The sequence below is a fragment of the Taudactylus pleione genome, unplaced genomic scaffold (assembly GCF_031769625.1).
Source record: "Taudactylus pleione unplaced genomic scaffold, aTauple2 ptg000040l, whole genome shotgun sequence".
NCBI lineage: Eukaryota > Metazoa > Chordata > Amphibia > Anura > Myobatrachidae > Taudactylus > Taudactylus pleione.
In genome coordinates, this window is record NW_028284442.1 from 317,655 (window position 1) to 341,335 (window position 23,681).

The 23,681-nt window shown below is 42.4% G+C and overlaps 1 protein-coding gene across 1 annotated transcript; it reads right to left on the minus strand.

Moving 5' to 3' along the window:
* Positions 1-763: 763 nt before the first annotated feature.
* NFYB (nuclear transcription factor Y subunit beta) lies at positions 764-22,437 on the minus strand. Its single transcript, XM_088454345.1, has 7 exons — positions 22,278-22,437; positions 6,940-7,033; positions 6,248-6,381; positions 4,793-4,990; positions 3,631-3,712; positions 1,768-1,895; positions 764-1,238 (listed from the first exon to the last, which is right to left on the minus strand). Exons 2-7 carry the CDS (start codon positions 7,031-7,033, stop codon positions 1,206-1,208), a joined length of 669 nt encoding a protein of 222 aa, XP_088310471.1. The 5' UTR covers positions 22,278-22,437; the 3' UTR covers positions 764-1,205.
* Between the last annotated feature and the right edge of the window lie 1,244 nt (positions 22,438-23,681).

The window sequence follows — 23,681 nt, forward strand, 5'->3', positions numbered from 1 at the left end:
ACGTGCGACTACGCAGGACCCATTCTGCACAGCCGCAGAATGGGTCCTGTACACGACAAGAGACAATCCCATCCTATTGGGTTTGTGAACTTCTGTGAGTTGCTCCGGTAGCCAGCGTGAACACTTTTTTTTTCCTGTACCCCAGTTTCTCAAGAACAATGTTGTGCACAGTACCCACTGGGATGTTCAGCAATATCACTAACTCGAATTAGTCTGTCCTTCTGAATCATACCTTCAATGCGGCACAAATTTTCATCTGTGGTGGATGTGCTTGGCTGGCCAAACAGCTGCTCATCAACGATATCTGCGTTCCTTCACAGGGGAGGAGACATTTCCCACTTAATCTCCTGTGAAGGAACTGATACGGGTGACTATTATTGAATCTTTCAGACATGCTGGACAATTTCACCATGTTTGACAGACCGATTAATGGTTGGTCGAGGAAATACACAGCAAAATTATGTGGCCAATCAGAGAATCGGTCAGATAATTGTTAAGTGTATGCCCGGCATTACCCTTCATCAGCCCAGAAGGCTGACTAACTGAAAAGGTTTATTGCTGGACAGAAATCTAGGAGACATCCTCCTTTCAGATCCCAGGAAGTAGACATTTTCTTAATAGCCCACCAGAAAAAGAGGTAAAAGAACCAAAACGGCAGTAAATATTCAGTATACAACTAAACCATACTGAACTCTAAGAAAAACAAAAAAGAAACGGTTTCTGGATAAATACAAACTACTAATTAAGTCATTTTCTTTATTTGATTTACAAAAGAAGTTACATGATTCAATATGAAAATAAGAAACTGTCTACAAATCGCAGACAGTAATAAATCATTAATTTACAATGCATACAGGAGTCAGAAGAACAACTCTTGTACAAAAAAAAAAAAAAAAAAGGAAGTAATAAGCTAAATGGTTTTAAAATTCAATACTTAAAATTCCTGAAGCGAGGGGGACTGGGGCACAAAAAGTTGAGTTTAACACCCTATATGACCACAAAAGATGGAGTTTATCACCCTATATGACATGCCCAACGAAGCTACATTACAGCAACTTAATATACAAAACAAAATTAAATTAAAAAACAAAAAGTAAAAATAATAATAATAAAAAAACACTCTCAATTGCAATCCAACATAGCATTCAAATATATATAGCTTTCTTCCTGACTCATGTTTGCAGATACAACAGTCAATTTAAAAATCAGGAGAACTGGATTTGTTGAACACCGGATATCTGTGGATAAAGAGGATATATTAACAAACATTCTGTGTTAAACATCTAAGTCTATTATACTTCCTTACATTATACACACGGAGGGTTACTAAAGTCAAAATATAATGCTTATACTCTCTCTCACCATTGCCTTACTGTTCGACATTAGATAGAACTTGCCATCAAAGTCATTTTAAGCACATAGAAAGCCCCATGATTGTGGGGACTTCATTGTCTGCGTTGGTGCAGTCGAGCAATATAAACAGTTGTGTAAAACTGGTCTTTCAATTTTTGATAATTATTTCTGTCACAGACTTTATGTAAATCTAACAAAAATGTATCCAAATTGTAATAAATAGGTTACTCTAAAGTCTAAACCACAGCTTTCCTCATTTGAATACATACCAACTTTATAGTTAAAGCGACTACGTTTTCTTTATCAAATAGGACTTAAGCCACTACATTTTTACAGAATAAATCACTAAAAACATGAGACATTTTATTGCACGATTTAAAAAAAAAGTTATTAAAAATAAATAAATAAACAAACCTGTTGATAGGAGGTTGTATAGACCATAACATTTGGTTGCTGTCCATCTGTAGTTATTAAGCGCTGTCCATCTGTAGTTATTAAGCGCTGTCCATCTGTAGTTATTAAGCCAGCTGGTAACTGACTTGCTACAAAGCAAAAACATTATTAGTAGAATCTAAGTATAAAGGACCTGGGAACCATTATTATTATCCTCCTTTATTTATATGGTGCCACAAGGGTTCCACAGCACCTTACAAAGTACATAAACAAATGAGCGAACAATGACACAGATCAGCCATAACATTAGAAGCACCTGCCTAATATTGTGTAGGTCCCCGTTGTGCCGCCAAAATAGCTCTGACTCGTCTAGACCTGGACTCCACAAGACCTCTGAAGGTGTCCTGTGGCATCTGGCACCAAGATGTTAGCAGCAGATCCTTTAAGTTGCGAGGTGAGGGCACCGGGGCTCGGACTTGTTTTTCCAGCATATACTACAGATGCTCGATTGGACAGAGATCTGGAAGATTTGGAGGCCAAGTCAAAGCCTTGCACCTTTGCCATGTTCTTCAAATCTGAAGATTTTTTGCAGTGTGGCAGGGAGCATTATCCTGCAGAAAGAAGCCACTGCAATCAGGGAATAGAGTTGCCATGAAGGGGTATACTTGGTCTGCAACAATGTTTAGGTAGGTGGTATGTGTCAAAGTGACATCTACATGAATGCCAAGACCCAGCAGAATATTGCCTAGTGCATTACACTGCCGCCGCCAACTTGTATTCGTCTCATAGTGCATCCTGGTGCCATCTCTTCCCCAGGTAAACGACACAAGGGTATCCGGCAGTCCACATGATGTAAAGAAAACGTGATTCATCAAACTAGGCCACCTTCTTCCATTACTCCATGGGTCAGTTCTGAGGATACGTTCAATATACTGGCACATGGGATTCCAGCTGTCAGAATGTCGGTGCCGGAATCCCGACACTAGTCAGAATACCGGAGCCGGCGACAATGACCGCCGGAATCCCGAAGGCAAGTAGTGGGGTTAGGCACTAGGGACGGTGTTAGGTTTAGGGTGCGGGGAGGGGGAGATTATGTTTAGGCACTAGGGGGAGGGTTAGGATACCGACAAACAGGTGTTGGTATCCTAACCCTGTCAGGATGCCGGCATCGGGATTTTGAACGCCGGAATCCCGACCGCCGGCATTCCATACCCATCCCAGTTCTGATTCTTACGTGCCCATTGCAGGCGGCTCACAGGAGTCAACATGGACACTCTGACCAGTCTGCGATGCACTGTGTGTTCTGAAATCTTTCTATCATAGTAAGCATTAACTTTCACAGCAATTTGTGCTGCAGTAGCTCCTCTGTGGGATAGGACCACACAGTCAAGACTTCGTTCTCCATGCGCATCAATGGCCTTGGATGTCCATGACCCAGTCACCGGCTGTCCTTCTTTGGACCACTTTTGGTAAGTACTAACCACTGCATACAGGGGAACACCCCACAAGAGCTGCCATTTTGGAGATGTTCTGACCCAGTTGTCTAGCTATCACAATTTGGCCATTTTTAAAGTCTCTCAGATCTTTACACTTGCCTATTTTTCCTGCTTCTAACACATCAACTTCAAGAAATTAGTGTTTACTTGCTGCCTGATATATAACAAACCATGACAGGTGCCATTGTAAACGAGATAATCAATGTTATTTACTTCACCTGTCAATGGGTTTAATGTTATGGCTGATCGGTACTCGGCAAATAGATTGCTATTGTACAGTGATCTTATGAGAATTCCCACTTTATATAATCACCCAGCAACAACAATAAACTTTCCAGAATAGAAATTATGCCCTACACCCAAATACATTTCATACTGATACACTTACTAAAGGCTTCCTCTGTAAGTTCCTCTCCAAGGCCATCAGCTGCTGTAACAGTGCCACCAATGCCCTTTTCTCCTTTCATTGCCTTACAAAGGAAGAAATTGGTAAATCACTGTGTACTCTGGTTATAAGTTTCTGTATTAAATTACCTATAGATGGGTGACAAATTAATATCACAAAAGTTACATTTCAGCTATTCTCCATGGAAGAGATGCATTATATTCCATTACCATTTATATTGTTTTTTTATGCAAACTATGAACATTTTTTGGGCTAGAACAGTGTCATTGTGACATTAAACGCTATCTTTAGTCTTGTACCCAGCTACTGAAGAGAGGGGGTTCTATTCCGATGTTACTGCTCACTGCAATGTTTTTACTTACAGACCAGATGAAAAAGAACAGTCACATGAGTTTTTACATTATACTTCAATACTTTTTCCCCTCAATACATTTTTTCATTGTAGATTTAGCACTATGAACCTTCTGCCTTTTATAACCAAATGCAGTTCTTGTATTTCCCGTCTTCCTAATTTCCACTGCATGATCGATTAAGCTGTCATAAAATTGTAGTGCAAGTAAAAGGTTTAACATTTAGTAAAACAGAGCCTGTAACTTTCCACTCACTTACACAACATTATGTTATACCAGTAATCACTGAGCGACTGCCTTACGTATGAATGTAATGATGCATCTGCTAATTGGTATTGGGAATGATCAGCAAGCAATTAATAATTTACAATAAAAGTAAGGCTACCAAGCTTGTAGAAATGGCATCTTCACTGCGTAATATATCCATATTTACTACTATATCTTTACCATATACAATACACAGACACACACACACACACACACACACACACACACACACACAGATTGTCCTGGAAGAAGTTAAGACTGTACTGCCAGAAATTTGTATGCTTTGAATATTAGTGACTTCCATCTGCTAACCAAGCACTTGTCAAAAGTATTCTGTAGCAGAGAGGACAACCATTTTGCATTTATAACATATTAATAGGACGGCTGCTACTGCGAGTTATGATGTAATGCAATAAAGGCCCTACTGAGAGTCTTTATCAATTCTATTCTAGCACATACAATTAAATACTGTGAGCTTAGTCGGTCACTAATAGAGAAGCACCTTACCACATGAGCACAGTACTAACCTCTCTGAATTTCTGAAGATATAACTTTAATGGTTCCACATAACTATCAAATCCTAAGGTGGACATCGCAAACAGGATGTCTTCTCCATTGATGGTCTTTCTCTTCTCTTGATGACATCGCTCACTGGCCTCGGACGTTATAAAGCTTATAAATTCACTGACACATTCCTGTACACATTCCTTGGCATCTTTTGCTATCTAACAAAAAAAGAAGAAAGTGAGAATCAGGTTATTCAAGGAGGGTAGGTTGCTTTTATTTATATGAAAGAAATTCTGGCCTCCACAATAAATCTCTCATTATTTTTACATGTTACCACCCTCTCTGCACCGAAAGAGCTCAGGCTGAATGTTATTCTTATTTTAACAGTCGAGTACAAGAAAATGCAAAAACTCAAAGCGTTTACAAGAATCCAACAAGAACGTTTTCGGTCAAGTGATTAATTACTGATAAAACATATTTCCTTGTGATCACGTGCATGTTACTACACCATGGAAAATTCCTGGTTTACTAGGCTAGCATGTAGGATTTTAGATTGCACTACATTCAGAACTACTCAGTTAAAAGTGAAACAGGGGCGTTAGGTATACAAAATATGCTTCTATTATTTTATTAGATTATATTTGTGGACATTTTGAACAAGTCAGTCGTGTAGGTAGTAAACTTAGAGGAATTCCTGGGATGAAGACAATAAAGTTTTGAATTCTTGGCCCATGACCTGTCGTGACCTTCTAAGCCTTCTCTGGGACTTATATTTATTTATTAACAGTTTCTTATATAGCGCAGCATATTCCGTTGCGCTTTACAATTGTCAACATTGATAGAACAAAACTGGGTAATAACAGACAGATATATAGGTAGGAAGGCCCTGCTCGCAAGCTTACAATCTATATCTACCATTACCTTTAGAGTAGGCACATCCATGGAAAAAAATATCACGCTTTCATAAATAAGAGATAATATATGAATTTATACACCTTCTTAGCTTTAGTAATACAAAATTATATAATAAATAAAAAAAAATAAAAATCGGCAAAAGTGTGATGCTTCCGTCATGTATTTATTTTTAAATGGGATACGTGAAAGAAAGTGTAATGGAAAAGGTAACTTTTACTTTAGGTCACATTGCCAGCTTCAATGGAACCAGCAATTTGCTGGACAGAAAGTAAAAAATGCATTTGCTTAGAATTGTGATAGTAAAGTATGAAGGTACATTTTGTTACTAATCTCGCCAAAAACTAGACTAAAGTTTGATCAACAAGTTAATATTAACAAAGTTAATTTTTTTTATAATTTATTTTATTGGCTGAAATTATTATTATCTCTGGTAAATTTCCCACAGGAAATTCACAAAACAACTACACCACATCTCTTCTTTTAGAAACAAATTATTGACTTAACACTCAAAATTAATCTATACAGTAGATTTAAAAAAAAGGGGAATGTGTAGGCATTACTTTTCCTGTTTGTGGTATGGCGTTTTTCATTATCCTTGCCACGTTGGCGATTGGAAGATAAATATCTTGTTCTCTGAAACTTTCTTTAGAGCCATTTGTGTCATCTGGGTCATTTAAACTGTCTTCTGTGTCTCCTGAAACAATTACAAAGTTGTACAGTTAATTAAAGCAATGTTCTGCCATGTTGCTGTGATTTATGCAGCCAATGATAATTTCTATACAGTGTCAAGTAGATTGAATGTGCTTATTATACATTACTACAATCGTCCCAATCACTCTTACTTTAAACAAAATCTAAATCAGAGTATCTAAGCGTCAGGCATCCCAATTACTACGGAGATCCTGTGAAATACACGGTGGGCTACATTTACAAATGGTGACCCATATAAGCTATACAACAACGCTAAATCCTCATATATTCAAGAGTTTGTTGGTTGTAATTTGTAATATTACACACGGCAGACAGATTATTGTGACCAAGAATAGAATGTCTAGGTCTAGAACAGTGCTCCAAGTTCTGATTAATTAATATTAAAATAGAACTTCTGAGGGATCAAATATAGCATAACAGCATTGACAGGTGCAATGATATACTTTCTGTTTCGCATATGGACACTAATTGTACACTGCATAAATATACAGCGTAATCATTTACACTCTAGAACATATAGGTTACTGGATTTGGAACTTACCATCATGGGGTTGTATTACATAATGACTTCCGCCAATGTAGTCGGTAGAAATTCCTAGCTGGGACGTATCTGTTGTAGAGCTATCGCCATCCATCTGCACATAGGAATATAAAGTTAGACTGTTGTACTATTTTATTGCAGATTTTCCTGAAGTTGTCGTGCCACATCTGAGCTCTATTTTGCTCAATAATGCTGACAATTACTATATTCCATGATTATTCACACACTTGGCGACAGTGGCTCTGACTTGGAACTTGGCTGTGAAATTTAACTTTAGCACAGCAAAAAAATCATTAGTGCAGTCCTCATTAATAACACTGTGCTACCTACTAGAGAATAATACATGCGGTGGTCTGTCATGGGTCTCCTCTGGCAGCTTCTTATAGTGGAGGATTCAATTGTATGCGTTGTACCGTTCCAGAATGGCACATCACGCCCACCGGCATTGCAAGGTTTTCCCACACATTTCTTGTGATGCCAGCACTGCAGAAGTGTGTGTAGCCAGGCATTCATGTTATGCCCGGTGGCACATAGCTTTGAAATGAATTCCCCCCATGGACAAAAGCCAGCTATTTTACCAGACCAATCCTTCACTGGCTGAAGAGTAAAGAAAATCTATCATCAATGTTGTGTTTCTGGGGCTAAATCAGACATTTACTAACAGTGTTTTTTTTTTTTTAAGATTTAGTAAATGTGTGATTTAGCCTCAGAAATACAACATTGATTTTCATCAACCTTTAGATACTATACCCCTAAATGTTTCCTTATTTTTGCAAACAACCCCTATTATATAAAAATCACCATCCATCCTGTAGTCTCCACAGTAATGAATATGACCATCACACCTCTTAAAAACCAAAAATGTTTAATATCACAAATTGAGTCATGGGTAAACAAGCCATCTTATAGAACACCATAAGCAAAAATACTTCGTATGGATATTCCAATCAAAGCAGGGGAGCAATGCTCTCAACCCAGTAAGTCTCATGCTGCCGTACTTCTAATTATTATTGACTTTGAAAAATATAAATATATATATACACACACACACACACACACACACTAAAATGAATATACACTACAACCTATAAATCACAATTTCTCCAAAAACTAGGCAAAAGAGTGTTTAAAGGAAAAGGTCTACTCACATTTTTCCCTTCTCCAAAGATTATGTGAGTGAGTGAGGTGTGCTCCATAGAGTAAAAGTTTTTATTAAGCAGTAGTAGTTACCAAATAAAAGTAAAAGCTCCTCAAATAGTAGAAGGTCCATGCAACCACTCAGAATGGAGGAACAGAGATGAGCCAGGACAAGACTTAAGGCTCATACACACTACATGATAAATTGAATGATATGGACGATAACTATATCTTTCATATGCGTTCAGATCATTCAGTGTGTATGCTCAATGTCAGGAACGACATTGAGTCCGGGAGTTCAAGGTATACACTTAACGATATGCTCCATGAACGATATCATTAAGTGAGAATGCGGCTTTAAGCTGGGAACACACCTCAACAATCCAACGATTTGGTAAGTGTTCTGCACAAATGAATGGGCACACACACTTACCAATCCGCCGCCGACACACCTGCCCACAGGAACTGGTAGTGACATCATTGTTGGTGGTTCCTGAGGCCAGCATATTGGTCGAGCGGCGTGTGGCCCATACACAGGCAGATGTAATATATCTGCAAGATATATCGGCATATGCCATGCTACATGGCAGAAACGATAGGTATGTGAAAGATTTTGTTTACAGATATCGGGTGTACACAACTGCAGATACACTGAATGATAAATTGTCATCTGTATGAACGATAGATCCTACAGTGTGTACCCAGCTTTAAAGTCCACTAAGTCACATACAGTAATTATAAGTTGAGTCATGGAGACTAAAGCTGGCCATCCACTATACAATTTTCTGTCAGATATCTGTCCAATCTGGCTGGTTGGAATGAAAACCTGGTAATGTATGGGAGCAAATGACAGTCGATCATATAGTTTTAAACACTGAAAGGACAAAAAAATTGTTAAAATTGGTTAAATGTGTGTTTTAACCAAAACCATTTTTGGCTACTTTCCAGTGTTTGTGAGCAAATGGGACGATTGTCATTTGCTCCCATACAATACCAGGTTTTCATTCCAACCAGCCAAATTGGACAGATATCCAACACAAAATTGTATAGTGGATGGCCAGCTTAAGTCAGGGCGTGGCTTCGGTTCATGTGCCAATGGTTCGGCTTTTCTCCTAGTAAAGAGGGTCAGACAGACCTACCAGAGATCATTGTTGTATAACCATCAGATTAGGGGGTCTGCATTGTAAAAGTCACTTCAATGCTCTTTGGTCAGTAAGGAGGCAGCAAATTGGTTTGAATGGGTGTGAAGTTACACTTTAACGATTAGTTATTCTTTTAAGGTTTGGTCTATGTGGGTGAGGTTATGCTGCTATTATGAAAGATACATTACATACACATGCTGCAAATTATTTTTGCGAGTTTACCCAGTCATATTTTATAAACAGGACAGACATTTTGGGACTTATGCAGAGTTAGAAGCAAATAAAAAGGAGCAATTTTATCCGGGACAAACCATCTTATATATAAAATTAATTGGTCTGTTTGTTTGTCTGTCTGGTTATGCATTCAGACACCCCTGCACCGATTGGAATAAAACCAATGCAAGGTGGTCCAGTTGGATCCTGGCCAGGTTAACTTCCCGTTGGTGTACGCTGGGTAGAACTTTTACCCGGGGATCCTGTTCTGGACCTTCTACTGGATGGATTTGGATGAAAACTTCACAGAGGCGTGGCAATTGGTTTGGGATGCCTAACTTCACTGCACGATACAGTGTACTACCGTGCAATATACCCTTCCATCCTGCATGCGGTTGTCAGTGATGTTGTCCTATCTGATGTGCAGCAAACCAGATCGGACTACATCGTTGACAACTCACGTAAACGTAGTTGAGGGTACACACTGAGTGATATGGATGATATATCGTTCCAATCCGTATCGGAACAATATATTGTCCAATAGATATCCTGATGTGTTCCCGGCCTTACAGGACTAGCTTCCTTATCAGTGATATTGTGACCAAGGAGCTTTGTATGCTTAGCACATCTCATTACTTGTTCCCCTGTAGCAGGCTCTAAAGCCCAATATGTACACATCTGTTTGTCATCAATACTTCGATATCATCCTTTTTTCCCCCCTCGGAACAGGGGTATTTTTCAGATAAAATTTTGTATCATCAGTATATACAAAAAAACCCTAGTTTTGCATTTCCAGATTACCCTGTTCTTTCCCCCACTCGGTCACCAGAATTCCCTTCCTCCTCATAGCAACTGTAATAGCCGCCGTTCTGTAACAGACATTATCATTGAGTAAGTACAATTGTTTTTCCACTTTACATTTTTTTTGGAGGGCCCCGATATAATTGAGCCAAACGGTGGGTACAAACTGGACGATGTGTACCGGGATGATGGCTACACATCAGAACGAGGTGATGAACGACAGAACGATCACTTGTTCCGTCCTCCATTAAACATGAATGGTGTCGCCTGCGATAGCCAGGTTTGATGTGCAGCACATGAAACCTGAAGTTGCATGCGACCAAAGAAGCACGCATATAGTGCATACACACTGCACGATATGGCCAAATTGGAACAACATTGTCCTAGTGTGTACCCAGCTTTAGATATACAAAGCAAAAAAGCAACAGATTGTTGCCTTTGGTTGCTCCTGATAGGATGCGGTCATGTAGCCCTTCTCTACACTCAGTAACTACCGAAGTAAAACGGCATTTATACCACGGACATGTGCCGGTAAAATTGGAGGATAAACGTCTTGTACCAGGGGCAGCCAAATGCTTAGCACAGAAAGTGCCCTGTGAACAGGCTATGCAATGTACACACTGCACTAACAAGACACCCACCAACAAATGTAATAGGGTGAGTTTAGAAAATGTGAGAGTTTAGCAGTAAAACTATCACACTAATACATTGATCGAGTTGTTTTTTCAAAACAGAAAACACCTGGATGATAGTTTAAATCTTGAGAGTTTTTTGAGTCTGAAAAACATGCGAGTTGGTATGTTCTGTGACTTTATTACATTGGCTGAGTTAAAAATGTGACAGTTTTCTCTCACATTTTATAAACTGTCACCCTATTGCTGTGTCAGATTTCTCCTCCTATGGATTAAAGTAATCAGCAACACTCCCGATATTCACATATGTAAAAGGTTTGAAGAAAGAGATTATATTTTAAAAGCTAGGTTATATAAACCAACTTATATTTTAGGTTTAGTGGTTTACTAACTAGGGTCCGTGTATTATACGAAGCTTCAAAATAATATTGGTACATTCACGCACCATCTTTGCCACTTTAACCCTCCCTGCACCTGAGGTGATGCTGTAGCTCAGTCACTGACAGTTATGTTATGCTATCAGATCAGCAGCCAACTGCTCCTCTACAATGCAAGGAAAGACGTGGCAGGTATGGAAGAGGTGACGGTGGGCGGAGGAAAATAATAAAAGGTGAGGTGATGAACAAAAGGGCCTAAGGTGAAAGAATCAAAATGTAATTTTATTATATACACTACATGGCAGAAATGTATTTGGGCACCGCTAATTAATATTTGCCCATTTCAGCACCCCGTCATTTGTCTCCGCAGCAGTGAAATATTATGCTCTGGAGTGACAAATCTCACGATACCAACTGGCAGTGTAACAGATTAATCTGACTTTGGCAAACGCCAGGAGAAAGCTTCCTGCCAACTGTTTGGTGAAGGGAACATATTTTGTGGCCGTTTTTCATGGCTTGGCTTAGGTCCGTTAGTTCCTGGAAAGGAAAACCTTCATGCTGCAGTACACAATGACATTCTAGAGAACGGTGTGCTTCAAACTTTTTGGCAAAGAGGAAGGAGCTTTTCCAGAACAGAAAAGCACTGCCCCATGTGCACAACATGAACGCAATCAAAAAATGGTTTGCCAAGTTTGACACAGCCCTGACCTCAACCAGATTGGACCCTAAGGGGTATATTTACTAAAATGCAGGTTTTTAGAAGTGGAGCTGTTGCCCATAGCAACCAGATTCTAGCTATTATCTTCTAGAAGGTGCTAGAGAAATGTGAAGTAGAATCTGATTGGTTGCTATGGGCAACATCTCCATTTCTAAAAACCCGCACTTTAGTAAATATAATCCTAAGTGCCAGTCAGGCCAACATCAGGGCCCAATGCTCTTGTGATTCAATGGCTGGGAATACTAATATGTACAGTCGTTTTACCATAAAAGGTCAGTGATCTGTTGGTCAAAATTAATTTGTACTCTGTTGCTACAAGTTTCTGGGTTTAAAAATAAATCCACGTGGGGTGGGAAATGGTAGTAATGTAAAACAGAACTAATGTTATACAAAAATATTTCCAGACCAGATCCTATTTTTTTTAAAAGAAATAAGTATATCATTTTTACCTATGAATCACCTGAATCCATAACATTTAAAGCACATGATTAATTCGGGTTTCTGACAAAATCCAGAAAAAGATCACACAAGGAAGTAGGTGTTGGAAAGTAGGTTGGTTCTGCTTCAGTGAAAATGCTAGTTTTAGAGTACAGATACAAGACTTGGCTTATGAAGGATATAATATAAAGATATAAGAAAAACTATTTTCTCCCTCCTACCGCTTTCTGAAAGCATAAGCTTTTTTTCTGAAAATAATTGGATTCATTAGGTAAAGTTTTTGAGAAAAGGGCAAACTGCAGATTCCACGGAGAATGTTAACAGTGTTGGTTAATAAGCAACCATTACCATTTGATGACCCGCAAGCGACGTTGAGTACTGGCATGTGAAAACAGCTGGGATCTATGAAGGGACGGGTCAGAGGCATTCTTACTGGGTGCACTGGCTAAAATACAGTGAGTCAGAGATGACTGTACTGGTCTAATGTGTGGAAGGTAACCATCTATAATCAGGTGCAGGTTGTTTGGACTATATAAAATATTTCAAAATTTGATTAAAAGTCTCTGGTTCTCAGATTTCAAAAAGTAGTTTGTCCAGGCCAAAGATAAACAACGCAAATGAAATGATGGCTCAATGTTAGGAGAGATGAAATGTAAAAACATTTTTGTACATACGATAAGCACACACACTAAAAATTATTTATAAACACGTTGAAGAGTCTGTCCATGTAAAATTAAATATTACCAAATACAAATAGATACAATATAAACAGTACTTTACGAAGTAATTCTGGGTATACACTGCACAATATATATATCATTTGTACAATTAATGCATTCAGTGCATCTGCTGAACGACATCATTCACAGATATATTGCGTTGGCTGTCCAGCACAGCAGATGCGATATATTTGAAAGCTATATTGTGCACTCCGGGTGTGTACAGGCGGCTGACCAACTTGTTACGCTAGCCGCAGGAACATGAAATGGGCGGGCAAATTTAAATGCCCACCCAGTTGTGCTGTAGGGGGAGGTGACAGAAATGTATCTACAGTCTGTTTTTTTGGGCACAGTAATGGTGGTATGGGCGCCTTAACCGCTTCTTTGCGCAGCTAAACCCAGTGCTTGTAGCCATGGTAAGTACTAATGGGCACCCAAACGAAGAAACAATTCATATAGACGGCCAGCAGGGGCCGCGAGAAACATTTGAATCGCCCCCATAGAGAATCCAATTGGTAAGTGTGCGTGCCTACCAAAAATAGTTTGCTTAGCATTCCCACTAGGCTGTTTCAGCGGGGCGCTGCGCCCTGCCCTATTTCTGAAGGGCAAAAAGCACCCTGTCCTCCAGCGCGGTGCCCCGCTGAAACAGCCTGGGGGTTCTGTCCTCTACCCGTGGGCCGCAGATGGGGAAAACAGCAGAGCAGCGGTCACCGCCGGTGAATGGATGCTGGGCGCATGCGTCTGGCATCCATTCACAGTGACCGCGGTGCTTGGGGCTGCCCGGCATGTCCGTAAGTGCCGGGCACGCCCCCGAGAGTGACGAAAAGAGGAAGTGTCATAAAGACATGCTCCCTTTCAGTTGACCACGACCCTTTTTGGGCGCGCGCCTACGTGTATTTGGTTGATATTGATGTGAAAGAGTGACAATATCAACCAAATGAGCAACATATGAGATAGTTTAAGATAAGTATTTTTCTTGGTTTTAAACTGTCACCTGTGATTTAAGAGATATCGCCTCACCTTTGCACACATCTTTATATTGTACTAGAGTGAACACTAGTTTGCTCTGTTGCTGTAACGGTCGGCCACTGCCTCAGTCAAGTGTGTACCCTGTATAAGAATCACAGGCAGGTGAGTAGACCTATTTAAAGCTGTATTACAACTGCTGATGGTACTTAAGTTTCTGTAACCTGCACATCACCCTAAACCGAGCCATGGTGCCTGCAACATGCAGATATTTTCCCCAGAGCCCCACTGCTCTTGTAATGCAGAATTGACAAATCAATGCATTTCACCACTTAAAGGGGGGATCTATTTTTTTTAAGCCCTCCCTTCTAAATGAGTGATCGCATGATAGTCAATTGTTTTAGGCGCCCATTACTTATTGCCCAAGTCACGCCCAAATGCACTGGATTTAGACGCATTTAAACTATTGGGCGCGCTGTTGAAAATGCAGTTTGCATGCCCAAAAGTCTGATTTTTCACATGGCATCTATTCACTGTGAGGGAAGAGCTTGGGGGAAGCCCAGCACCTCCATAAATGCTGGGCACGCCCCCAATTGTGACAAATTGGGGGGGGCAGAAGGACACTCCCCTCTCCTCGGTCAGCCACACCCCTTTTCGGGAGCAGGACGCGCAGTTACTGTCCGCACCCTGCCCTGCCAGCTGTCTAGTGAGACGATTACCTAAACATTGTTGCAGACCAAGTACACTCCTTTTAAGCAACAGTAATCCCTGATGACAGTGGCTTCTCAGCAGGATAATATGCTCTCCCACACTGCAAAAATTCTTAAAGAATTGTTTGAGGAACATGACTGAGTTCAAGGTCTTGACTTGGCCTCCAAATTCCACAGATCTCAATCAAATTAAACATCTATGGGATATGCTAGAAAAACAAATCTGAGCCATAGAGGCCCCTCCTCGCAATTAACTGGACCTAAAGGATCTGCTGCTGACATCTTGGTGCCAGATATCACAGGATACCTTCAGTGGTCTTGTAGAGTCCATGCCTTGACAAGTCAGGGTTGTTTGGGCGGCACGAGGGGGTCCTACACATAGGCAGGTGGTTTTAATGATACTGCTGAACAATGTATAACATGTTCATGGTGGTGGTCCTTGATTTAAAGGCCTCAGGCAGCACGGCTGGTTACCTGTAAATTACAAATTATCGTACAAACGTAATTAAGAGTGTCATCTATATTTTTCTTTTCAATACAGAAATTAAATGTGTTTAATCTCTTGTAAATTATAATTGATGGTGTTATCGCTCATGAAGATAGTTGCTTTGGAAGTAGCAAGCCAGTTAAGGGGATGTAGTCCGGAAGCCGATTGTCAAAATCCTGACCCTTGGCTTCCAGACACTGTAAACCCGGTGTGGTACTAATGACAGGTATCGAAAACTCAACGCCTGTCATTAACCAGACACAGGCATACCGAACAAAGGAGGAGGGTTAGGTTTAGGGCTCCCGGGGAGGACTTAGGGTTAGGCACACCCCCCGGGATGGTTAGGCTAGGGGAAGGGGAGGGTTAGGCACCCCCAGGGGGAGGTTAGGGTTAGGCACCCCCCCGGGAGACTTAGGCAGCAGGGAAGGGGGGGTTAGGTTTAGGCACTTACAGGGTGGATTAGGGTTAGGCACTTGGGGGGGGGGAGGTTAGGGTAGGGAATTAGGTTATCGATACTTACCTTAGAACGATCATGATTTTAACCCTTGCCGGGCAGCTGCTGTCGGGATTTGAACCGCCAGCCATGCGTCCAGCAGTAATACTTTCCACACCCCAATTAAGCTGGCTACACACTATACATTGCGCCTGCTGAACACAATCCTGTTTCCTCCCAGGGCTATTCATTATCACTCTGAATTGAATCGCGGCCATTGTTACTATACTCCTTGTACACTACTGTGGCACTTTCACTGGTCATGCAAGGCTAGCTGTGTATCATTACATAACTGACCTAAAATCATAGCATGCACGGTCGAACAAAACAGTCAGTCCTGAATGAGAAGATGGCAACACTGTAGAATAACCACATCTGATCATGCATGTGGTCATTGACAGCACCAATGATGCCCTTTGGAGCCAAGGGACAGACCTGTGCACAAAATGGCTGCATCTTTCAGATTTAGCCAAATTGTGTTTAGGAAAATCTGACCCAGTTGCCATTCTGACCCAGTTGCCAAATCTGACCACATTTAGCCATTCGTGGAACACATCAGATTGCAGAAGGACTGTGCATTTAGTGTTAGGTGTAGGTCACAGTAAAATAGCATAGTGATGGATTGAGGTGACTTTGGAAAGAGAGCAACAGGAAGGGAATGGTAAAAACCCATAGTTATACAACTCTGCAAAAGCATAGCAATATAATTCAAGTGATTACTTCTATGGGGTTTTATTTATTAATATAGTCTGCTACCAGTGGTACCTTTGCATCGCTGCTGCTTAATCTGGCACAATTTCAGCAAAGCCTCTTCAGCTTTTCTGTTCCTCATTACCGAGTATAGGTAACCCTGTCTCAGGATGGCATTACCCAGCTTTGCGCTCCTTGATAAATTTCCTGATTCTGCTGTCCTGATGGAGATTTATGGGGACAGCAGTGAGCACTGTTAAATCTGATATCCTCAGTATTATCTCATTGGTAAATTGAACATAGCAGTAAAGTAGTACAGCCAGCATGAACTTTTTCAGCGATTTGTGATACAGTAGCTCTTCTGTCAGATAGGACCAGATGGGCTAGCCTTGGCTCCCCACGTACATCCGTGAGCCTTGGGTGCCCATGACCCTGTCAACGATTCACCTGTTGTCCTTCCTTGGACCGCTTTTGTAGGGTACTAACCACTGCCAGGAACACCCCACCAGAGCTGCTGCTTTAGAGATGACTGGGTCAGACCAAGCACAATTGTCAAAGTCACTCAGATCCTTGGAAGCCGAAAACTTGGCAATCCTAACACATCAACTTCAAGAACCGAGTGTTCACTTGACAGTTGCCGTTGTAACAAGATAATCACTTTACTTGTCACTGGTTTTAACGTTATGGCTAATCAGTGTATACATTATTAAAATGTGCTTTTTATTATTAAGTTAAAGGAAGAAATGTTAACCCTTTCATGGTCACTTCCTCATTTACTTAACTGGTAAATATTTTTTTTCAAAAAAAAACCTCAGAAATTGAAAAAATATGCAAAGAAAAAAAAAAGTGCTATTTGCATGCTATTCAGGGGGTGCAAAGTCAGCAGTGATGTCAGCTATCACACAAAGCTACATCACTGCCAGGGGGCTTGACTAGGAGGAATTCCATTCTATACATGTGCCAGGAAACGAAGTAGGAGGACATAGTCATATGAAATGTAACTGTGTTAGTGAAAACCAAGTTGGCTGCGGTCGCATCAAATGCAACTGTGCTAGTTAACTGGTTAAGCACAATGTGCTGCTCACATTATCAATAAGAGAAGAATTGCATGGACATTTCCTAAGGTAGAAAAATTGATTTTTGTCTTATTTTCATGGACAAATGGACACCTAAATTTACAATATTAAGCCAATTGCCAGATATCATCTGCTCATTCATATAATTGTCCAGGTTTAGGGCTCATACACGTATGTTTAGAAAAGCTGGTTTCAACCCTGTACTTTGTGCTTTTAAAACAGCATGAGAAGCATATGCTCAAAGCTTCTATACGGAATACTGCAATATGAGAGCCAATGTGTCAAGCATTCTAAAAAGAGTGAAGTGGACAGGTTGCCCATAGCAACCAATCAACTTAGAACTAGTATGTATATAGTATGTACTATATATCAATAGAAGTTGATTGATTTTGATACATTTCCCCCGATGTACTTAATGAGCACTCCCCTGGAAAACCTTTGCATTTCACAGAGCAATAACACTGTAAGCAATGTCAAAAATGACCCAAAAGTACGGGTGCAGGTCTACTCATTTGCATTGTTTTTTTAGATTACATGCTTCAAATAGCATTTTTTAGGTTTTAAGAACACCTGTTCAAGATATGGTGGTCGATTTACTAACAGTTCTAAAAAGTACAGTGGAGGCATCCAATCATATTCTAGCTATAATTCAAGAAAATAATAGCTGGAATTGGATTGGGTGCTATAGACAACACCTCCGCTTTCATTTTTAGAAGTTTTAGCAAATCTTCCCCATAATGTTTAGTGTACAAGGCCTTCAGCAAGCCAGATTGCACAGAGCTGATCATTTGGTGATGAGGATGAAAAAGATGGGTGATTTCAATAGACATTTCTTTATTTAATTTATTTTTTTAAGAGTCAGAAATAGCATTAACATATTTCCAACGAAGATCAACTATCCTAACTTTAACAGCTTTCTAATTGCAGTCACATTGAGGGCTATCCAAAGGAAGCAGAAAATAGCAAGCATGTGGCTAGATACCTATGCAAATATACAACAATGAGGTCTTTATCACAAGCAGAAATTACTAAGCATGTAGGAAAACACCCATGTCTTGAACCCACAGGTGTTAATTATTTTTGCTAGCATTAAAACGCTTGTAAAAGGTGGGTACACACTCTACAGATATATCTGCAGATCGAGTGATCTGCAGATGATGGTCGTTCATACACTGAACGGCCATCATCTGTGTCTGGTTGCAGGTCCCGGTGGCCGGGTGGCGTGTCCCACCCCCTCCCCGCGGATGCCGCTGTGTGTACGGGCAGTCTGCGCGTACACAGCTGCCGATGGACAGATATATCTGCAGACATATCTGTCCATTGGCTGTGCAGCACAGCAAATGCGATATGTCGGTGAACGATGACGTACACACTGGCCGACGGGCAGCAGATATATTAGCCGATCAATTGATCGGCCAATATAGGTCAGTGTGTACCCAGCATAAGACATGTTTAGGGTGTATGACACTAATACCCCTTTTACACTAAAGACCTGGGTCTGACCAGAGATTTGGAACATGGGGCCCATTTCAGACCCGCTCGCTAGGCAGCATTAGCACGTAGCCTGCCGGTTTTCAATCTGCGCATGTGTATAAGACGCAGTGCGCGAACCAGTCCATGCAATTGGGAAGCGATTGCCCCTTGTACAGACACCTCGCTAGACTGAGTGACAGAACGAGCAGTTCATGGATGGCGACAGGGGTTGGTCGATAGAAACAGGGGTGTGGTGGTGCAAACGCAGGCCTATCTGTGCGTCTGAATGCCATTTCAGGGGTGTACGTAATTAAGACGCAGCATCAGCATGCACATTACATGTCTGAATTACACACTGAAGCACTCGCAGTGCTTGCGGTAGGGTATGGTCAGCCACAAGTGCTGTGTATGGGTCCGATGTTACTGATCATTGAATACACTTCCTGGAGATGACGTCCACTTTCCCTTAGTGATACACGTCATAAGACAAACTGGTGGGCGTCTACATACACACCGCAATCGCACGCCAAGACATAGTGGGCGTGCTAATGCCTTGCAGTGCGATCGCAGAATTTGCATACTTTGGCAGCTGACAGCTGCGTGCGAACGCATCTAGCGAGTGGGTCTGAAGTCGGGCCCATGGTTCCAAAACAGGTCAAGCCCCTTTCACATTGCGGTGCCGACCCAGGTTATTCTCGGGTCTGCACCATTTACACTGCACACGGGTGCAGTTGTTCTCTCCTGCAGGCGCTTGGAGAGGACATCTCCAAGCACTGGAAAAGTTTGAACGCCCAAAGCCGAAAACAGGACCCAGGTTACCAGTTTACGGTCATTCCAGTGTTAAACCCTGCAAGCTACCCTGGTTGGAATGCCGGGACACTTGACCTGGGAATCCAATCCTGGTCACTTTTTCTATTCACATGCATTTACCATTAATAAATGTATTACGAAAGCCTAGAGTGAGATTCAAATACGCATGGATTTTCATTAACCTCTTCACTGCAGATGACAAGTGGGCATGCCATCCTCACTTACATCAAAACTGATGTTGCACTCATCATCTGCATTTTATTTTTATTTATTTTTTAAGTTTAAAAAATTAATACTTACCTGACTGGTAATCAGTACGGGTAGGCTGCAGGTTACGGATGCATCACAAGAGGGCTAGGTTTACTCTGCACTACATAAAAATAGTGTGCAGGATTGGACACTAGCATCCTGGTACCTAGAAACTTTGGGTTACCCTTGATTGAAAGATGCAAGTCCCCTCTTTTAAACTGTCTACACACATGACCAGCATGATCACCAGACAATATCCCCCTATAATGCAGAAAACTAAGGTAATCCCTTGATGGGAGATGATATCCCCCATCCTGGCTTCCAGTAATTCAGGGGCACCCACATTTAAAAGAGGGGCGTTTCATTATGAATGCCCAATGGGGTAGAGGCCTGGTTTGAATAGTTACGTATCTGTGGGAATGCACCGCTTAATATAGTGACAATATCAATAATTGCGGTTTTGTTTTTCACACAAGAAAAAAAAACAAACAAAATAAATCAGTGTTAATGAATAAATACTATCACATCTATTTTACACTGACATGAAAATCCCGGGTTTTTGCACGTGAACGCACATCAACCTGGAATTTGTCAGTGGAAACAGATCAACCCGGGTCCAGTGACCCGGGGATCCAGCAAGGGTCATTCCCGTGTCACCCTGCAGTGTAACGGTGCGACCAGGGTCATGGTGACCCGGGTCATGCCACATGCTAAGCGATTGGCCGGCTTCATTGGCGCTTGGAGATTACATTATCTCCAAGCATCCACTGCAACGCCGGAAGATCCGGGTCACAGCAGACCTGTGTCCGGTGTGAACGGCGCCGACTCGGGGACAACCCAGGTCAGAGCCGCATTATAAAGGGGTCATGCCCCAAAGTCTGATCTGGGACTTTGGTATAAAAGGGGTATATGGACATCCCATTGGTAAAAGTACAATAAAAATTATATAATATTATATATATATATATATATATATATACACACACACACACACACACACACACACACACACATACACACTGAGCATATGCAAAAATAATTTAAGAACTTGATGAAAAATAAACCAGACATAATTTCAAATAACTTTAAGGGTTTAAAAAAATATATTAGGAGGTGATTTACCAAAGCTTCGAGGGAGATAAAATTACCAACCAAGAAGTTTCTGTCATTTTATATGGGCTAAAAACAATGACAGAAGCAGATTGGTTGCCATGAGCAATTTCTCCACTATCTTTCTCTCCAAGACTTGACAAGTCTCCCCCTTAGTTTTGTACAGCAAGAGTGATTTTTCCGAATCCCCAATATGCAGTCATGTAACTGAATGGTAGTAGATAGGAAAAATACTAAATTACACAAACAATTACGCATTACCAATAATATTTAGCAAACATGCAATAAAACCATAGGAAATCCAACAACATAAAGCGGACATTGAAACATATGCTCAGTATCACATCCACTGCTATGTAAATAACATTAGTGCACACATCGCTCAGAGCAGGCAGAGAGCAGAGCTCTCGGGGATGGAGTATATAAAGTAACGGGGATAAGGTACAGAGGCTGCCAGGGATCAGGCACCGGGGGATGAGGCGCTGGGGCTGCCGTAGTATGAAGCACCGGTCCCGATGTCCTGCACGGGAGCAGCTCTCCCTCCTGCAGCGGCGGCATGATGAGCAGCGCCGCACACAGACAATGGAGGGGAGGCTGCTGCTGCTGCTGTGTGCACAGGGCAGGTCACCCCACCCGCTAGCAGCAGACACACGGTGCTCCCTCCGACTGCCCCCCACCACCGGCTACCTCCACAGCTGCCAGGTACCCGGGGGCATATGTTCCAGACACGGCGCATACAGCCCGGGGTTATACAGCACATCGCACCCCGCCCCGCACCGAGCCCGGGAACCCCCGCCTGCCGCACACGGTTTACACCGGACCGGGGTGAAGACGCCGGGCCTTGCCGCACCGTATCCCCGGAGTCTCCTGAGCACACACGCCGAGGCGGCCGGGGACTCCGAGGACAGAGAACAGCGCGGGCAGCCGGGCGGCTGACAATGGGTGACACGCCAGGGGCGACCGGGAACTCCCGGTGCCTCCGTACAGACTCAGGCACGGTAATGAGGCGGGCGGCACAAGCACTGCCGGCTCCGGACATTTCATTGAGCTGCAGGGAGGAATCGGTTAGCGATCATTGGCCGAAGCCAGGCACAAACCTCCAGTGCGGCCCTGGTTGGCTCCCTGCACGAATCGGCTGTTTGGTTGGACAGAAAATGGCTGCGAAGGAGCCAGTCCCAGCGCGGAGCGGCGCTTCCGGGACTCGAGCTGCCCTCCCTCCGCTCACTCTCCAGGGCTGCTGTTCCAAGGGGAGGGCGACACCCCCTCCACTGCTGTCACTGCGCAGCCACCAAGCTTTGTAACTCACTGACCAATCCCCAGCCTCCGCTCTTCCAGCAGCTGTGTATTCCTCCCACAGTTCAGGCTGTTCCGGAGCTATAGTTTCCACTCCCGGTGCAGCCCTGAGCTATGAAAGAGCGCGTTCCAGCCAGCACCTCCCCCCATGCGCGCTCTTCTAAGTAAAGCGTGCACCTCCCTACGTCTAGTGCGCTCCCTCTCAGACAGAGGGGAGCAGCCAGGGAGTCTCGGTGTTAACTGACTACTCAGAGCTGATACTAGGTAGGCTGTTCCAGCCAGCCGGTAACACTCCCTGCTGCTAGGCAGGCAGTGTGCAGAGGGTGTCTGTACTCTGTACTGTATGTATGTATGTATGTATGTTATATTGTTTTTCTGTGCCTATAACGTGTGTGTGAATGTGTATATAGATAGAGACACATCATCTGGTTTTTATTTACTCTGGAACACAAGCGCAGTTAGCTGACATTTATATACAGTCATTCAAAGACACAAATTGTAGGTCCACTGAGCCCAATATTCAAATATCCTCATATGAAAGTGCTAATAACATTTATATGCATGATAGACGTAAACTTAAGATTGTCTGGCAGCTTAACTATAGTTAAGATATTTAAAATCGTACTTACATAAGTGCAACTGACTGCGATCTATTGTTCTCTATCCTTTGTTATAAGTCATTTTCTACTTCAGGGTCCATAGGGTATCCACAGGATACCTTGGGGTATAGGTGTGACGTCAGTCGCAGGGCACCAAAGAGTTAAGCTTTCAGCCTCCCAGGATGCACTGGGTCCCCCTCCTATACCCCGCCCCCGAGCCAAGGCACCTCAGTTTAGTTTGGTGCCCGGCCGGAGTCGGGTGCACCTGTTCGAGTGGGGGCTAGAAGAGCCCCTGAAGCTTTTTCTTCATGCAGCTGTGGCTGCACATCTGGATGAACAGCATGGACAGTCAGTCCTGACGTCCATGCTGTCTTCCCTACACCCCGCCGGTGCCAGAACGCCGGTACTGATCCGGGGATGCTGGTGGGCATCTGGGGTCACAGCTAGCGGTGACCCCAGATGTTCCGGACCATGGCCGGATTCAAGGGGGACAGAGGTAAGCAGCGGGGTCCCGCGGTGGGTCCCCGCTGATCACATGGTCCTAAGTCCCCAGGCAGGGGGCTCCCTGGGGACTGGCTGCAGCGTGGAGCCAGGCGACCAACCTGCGCT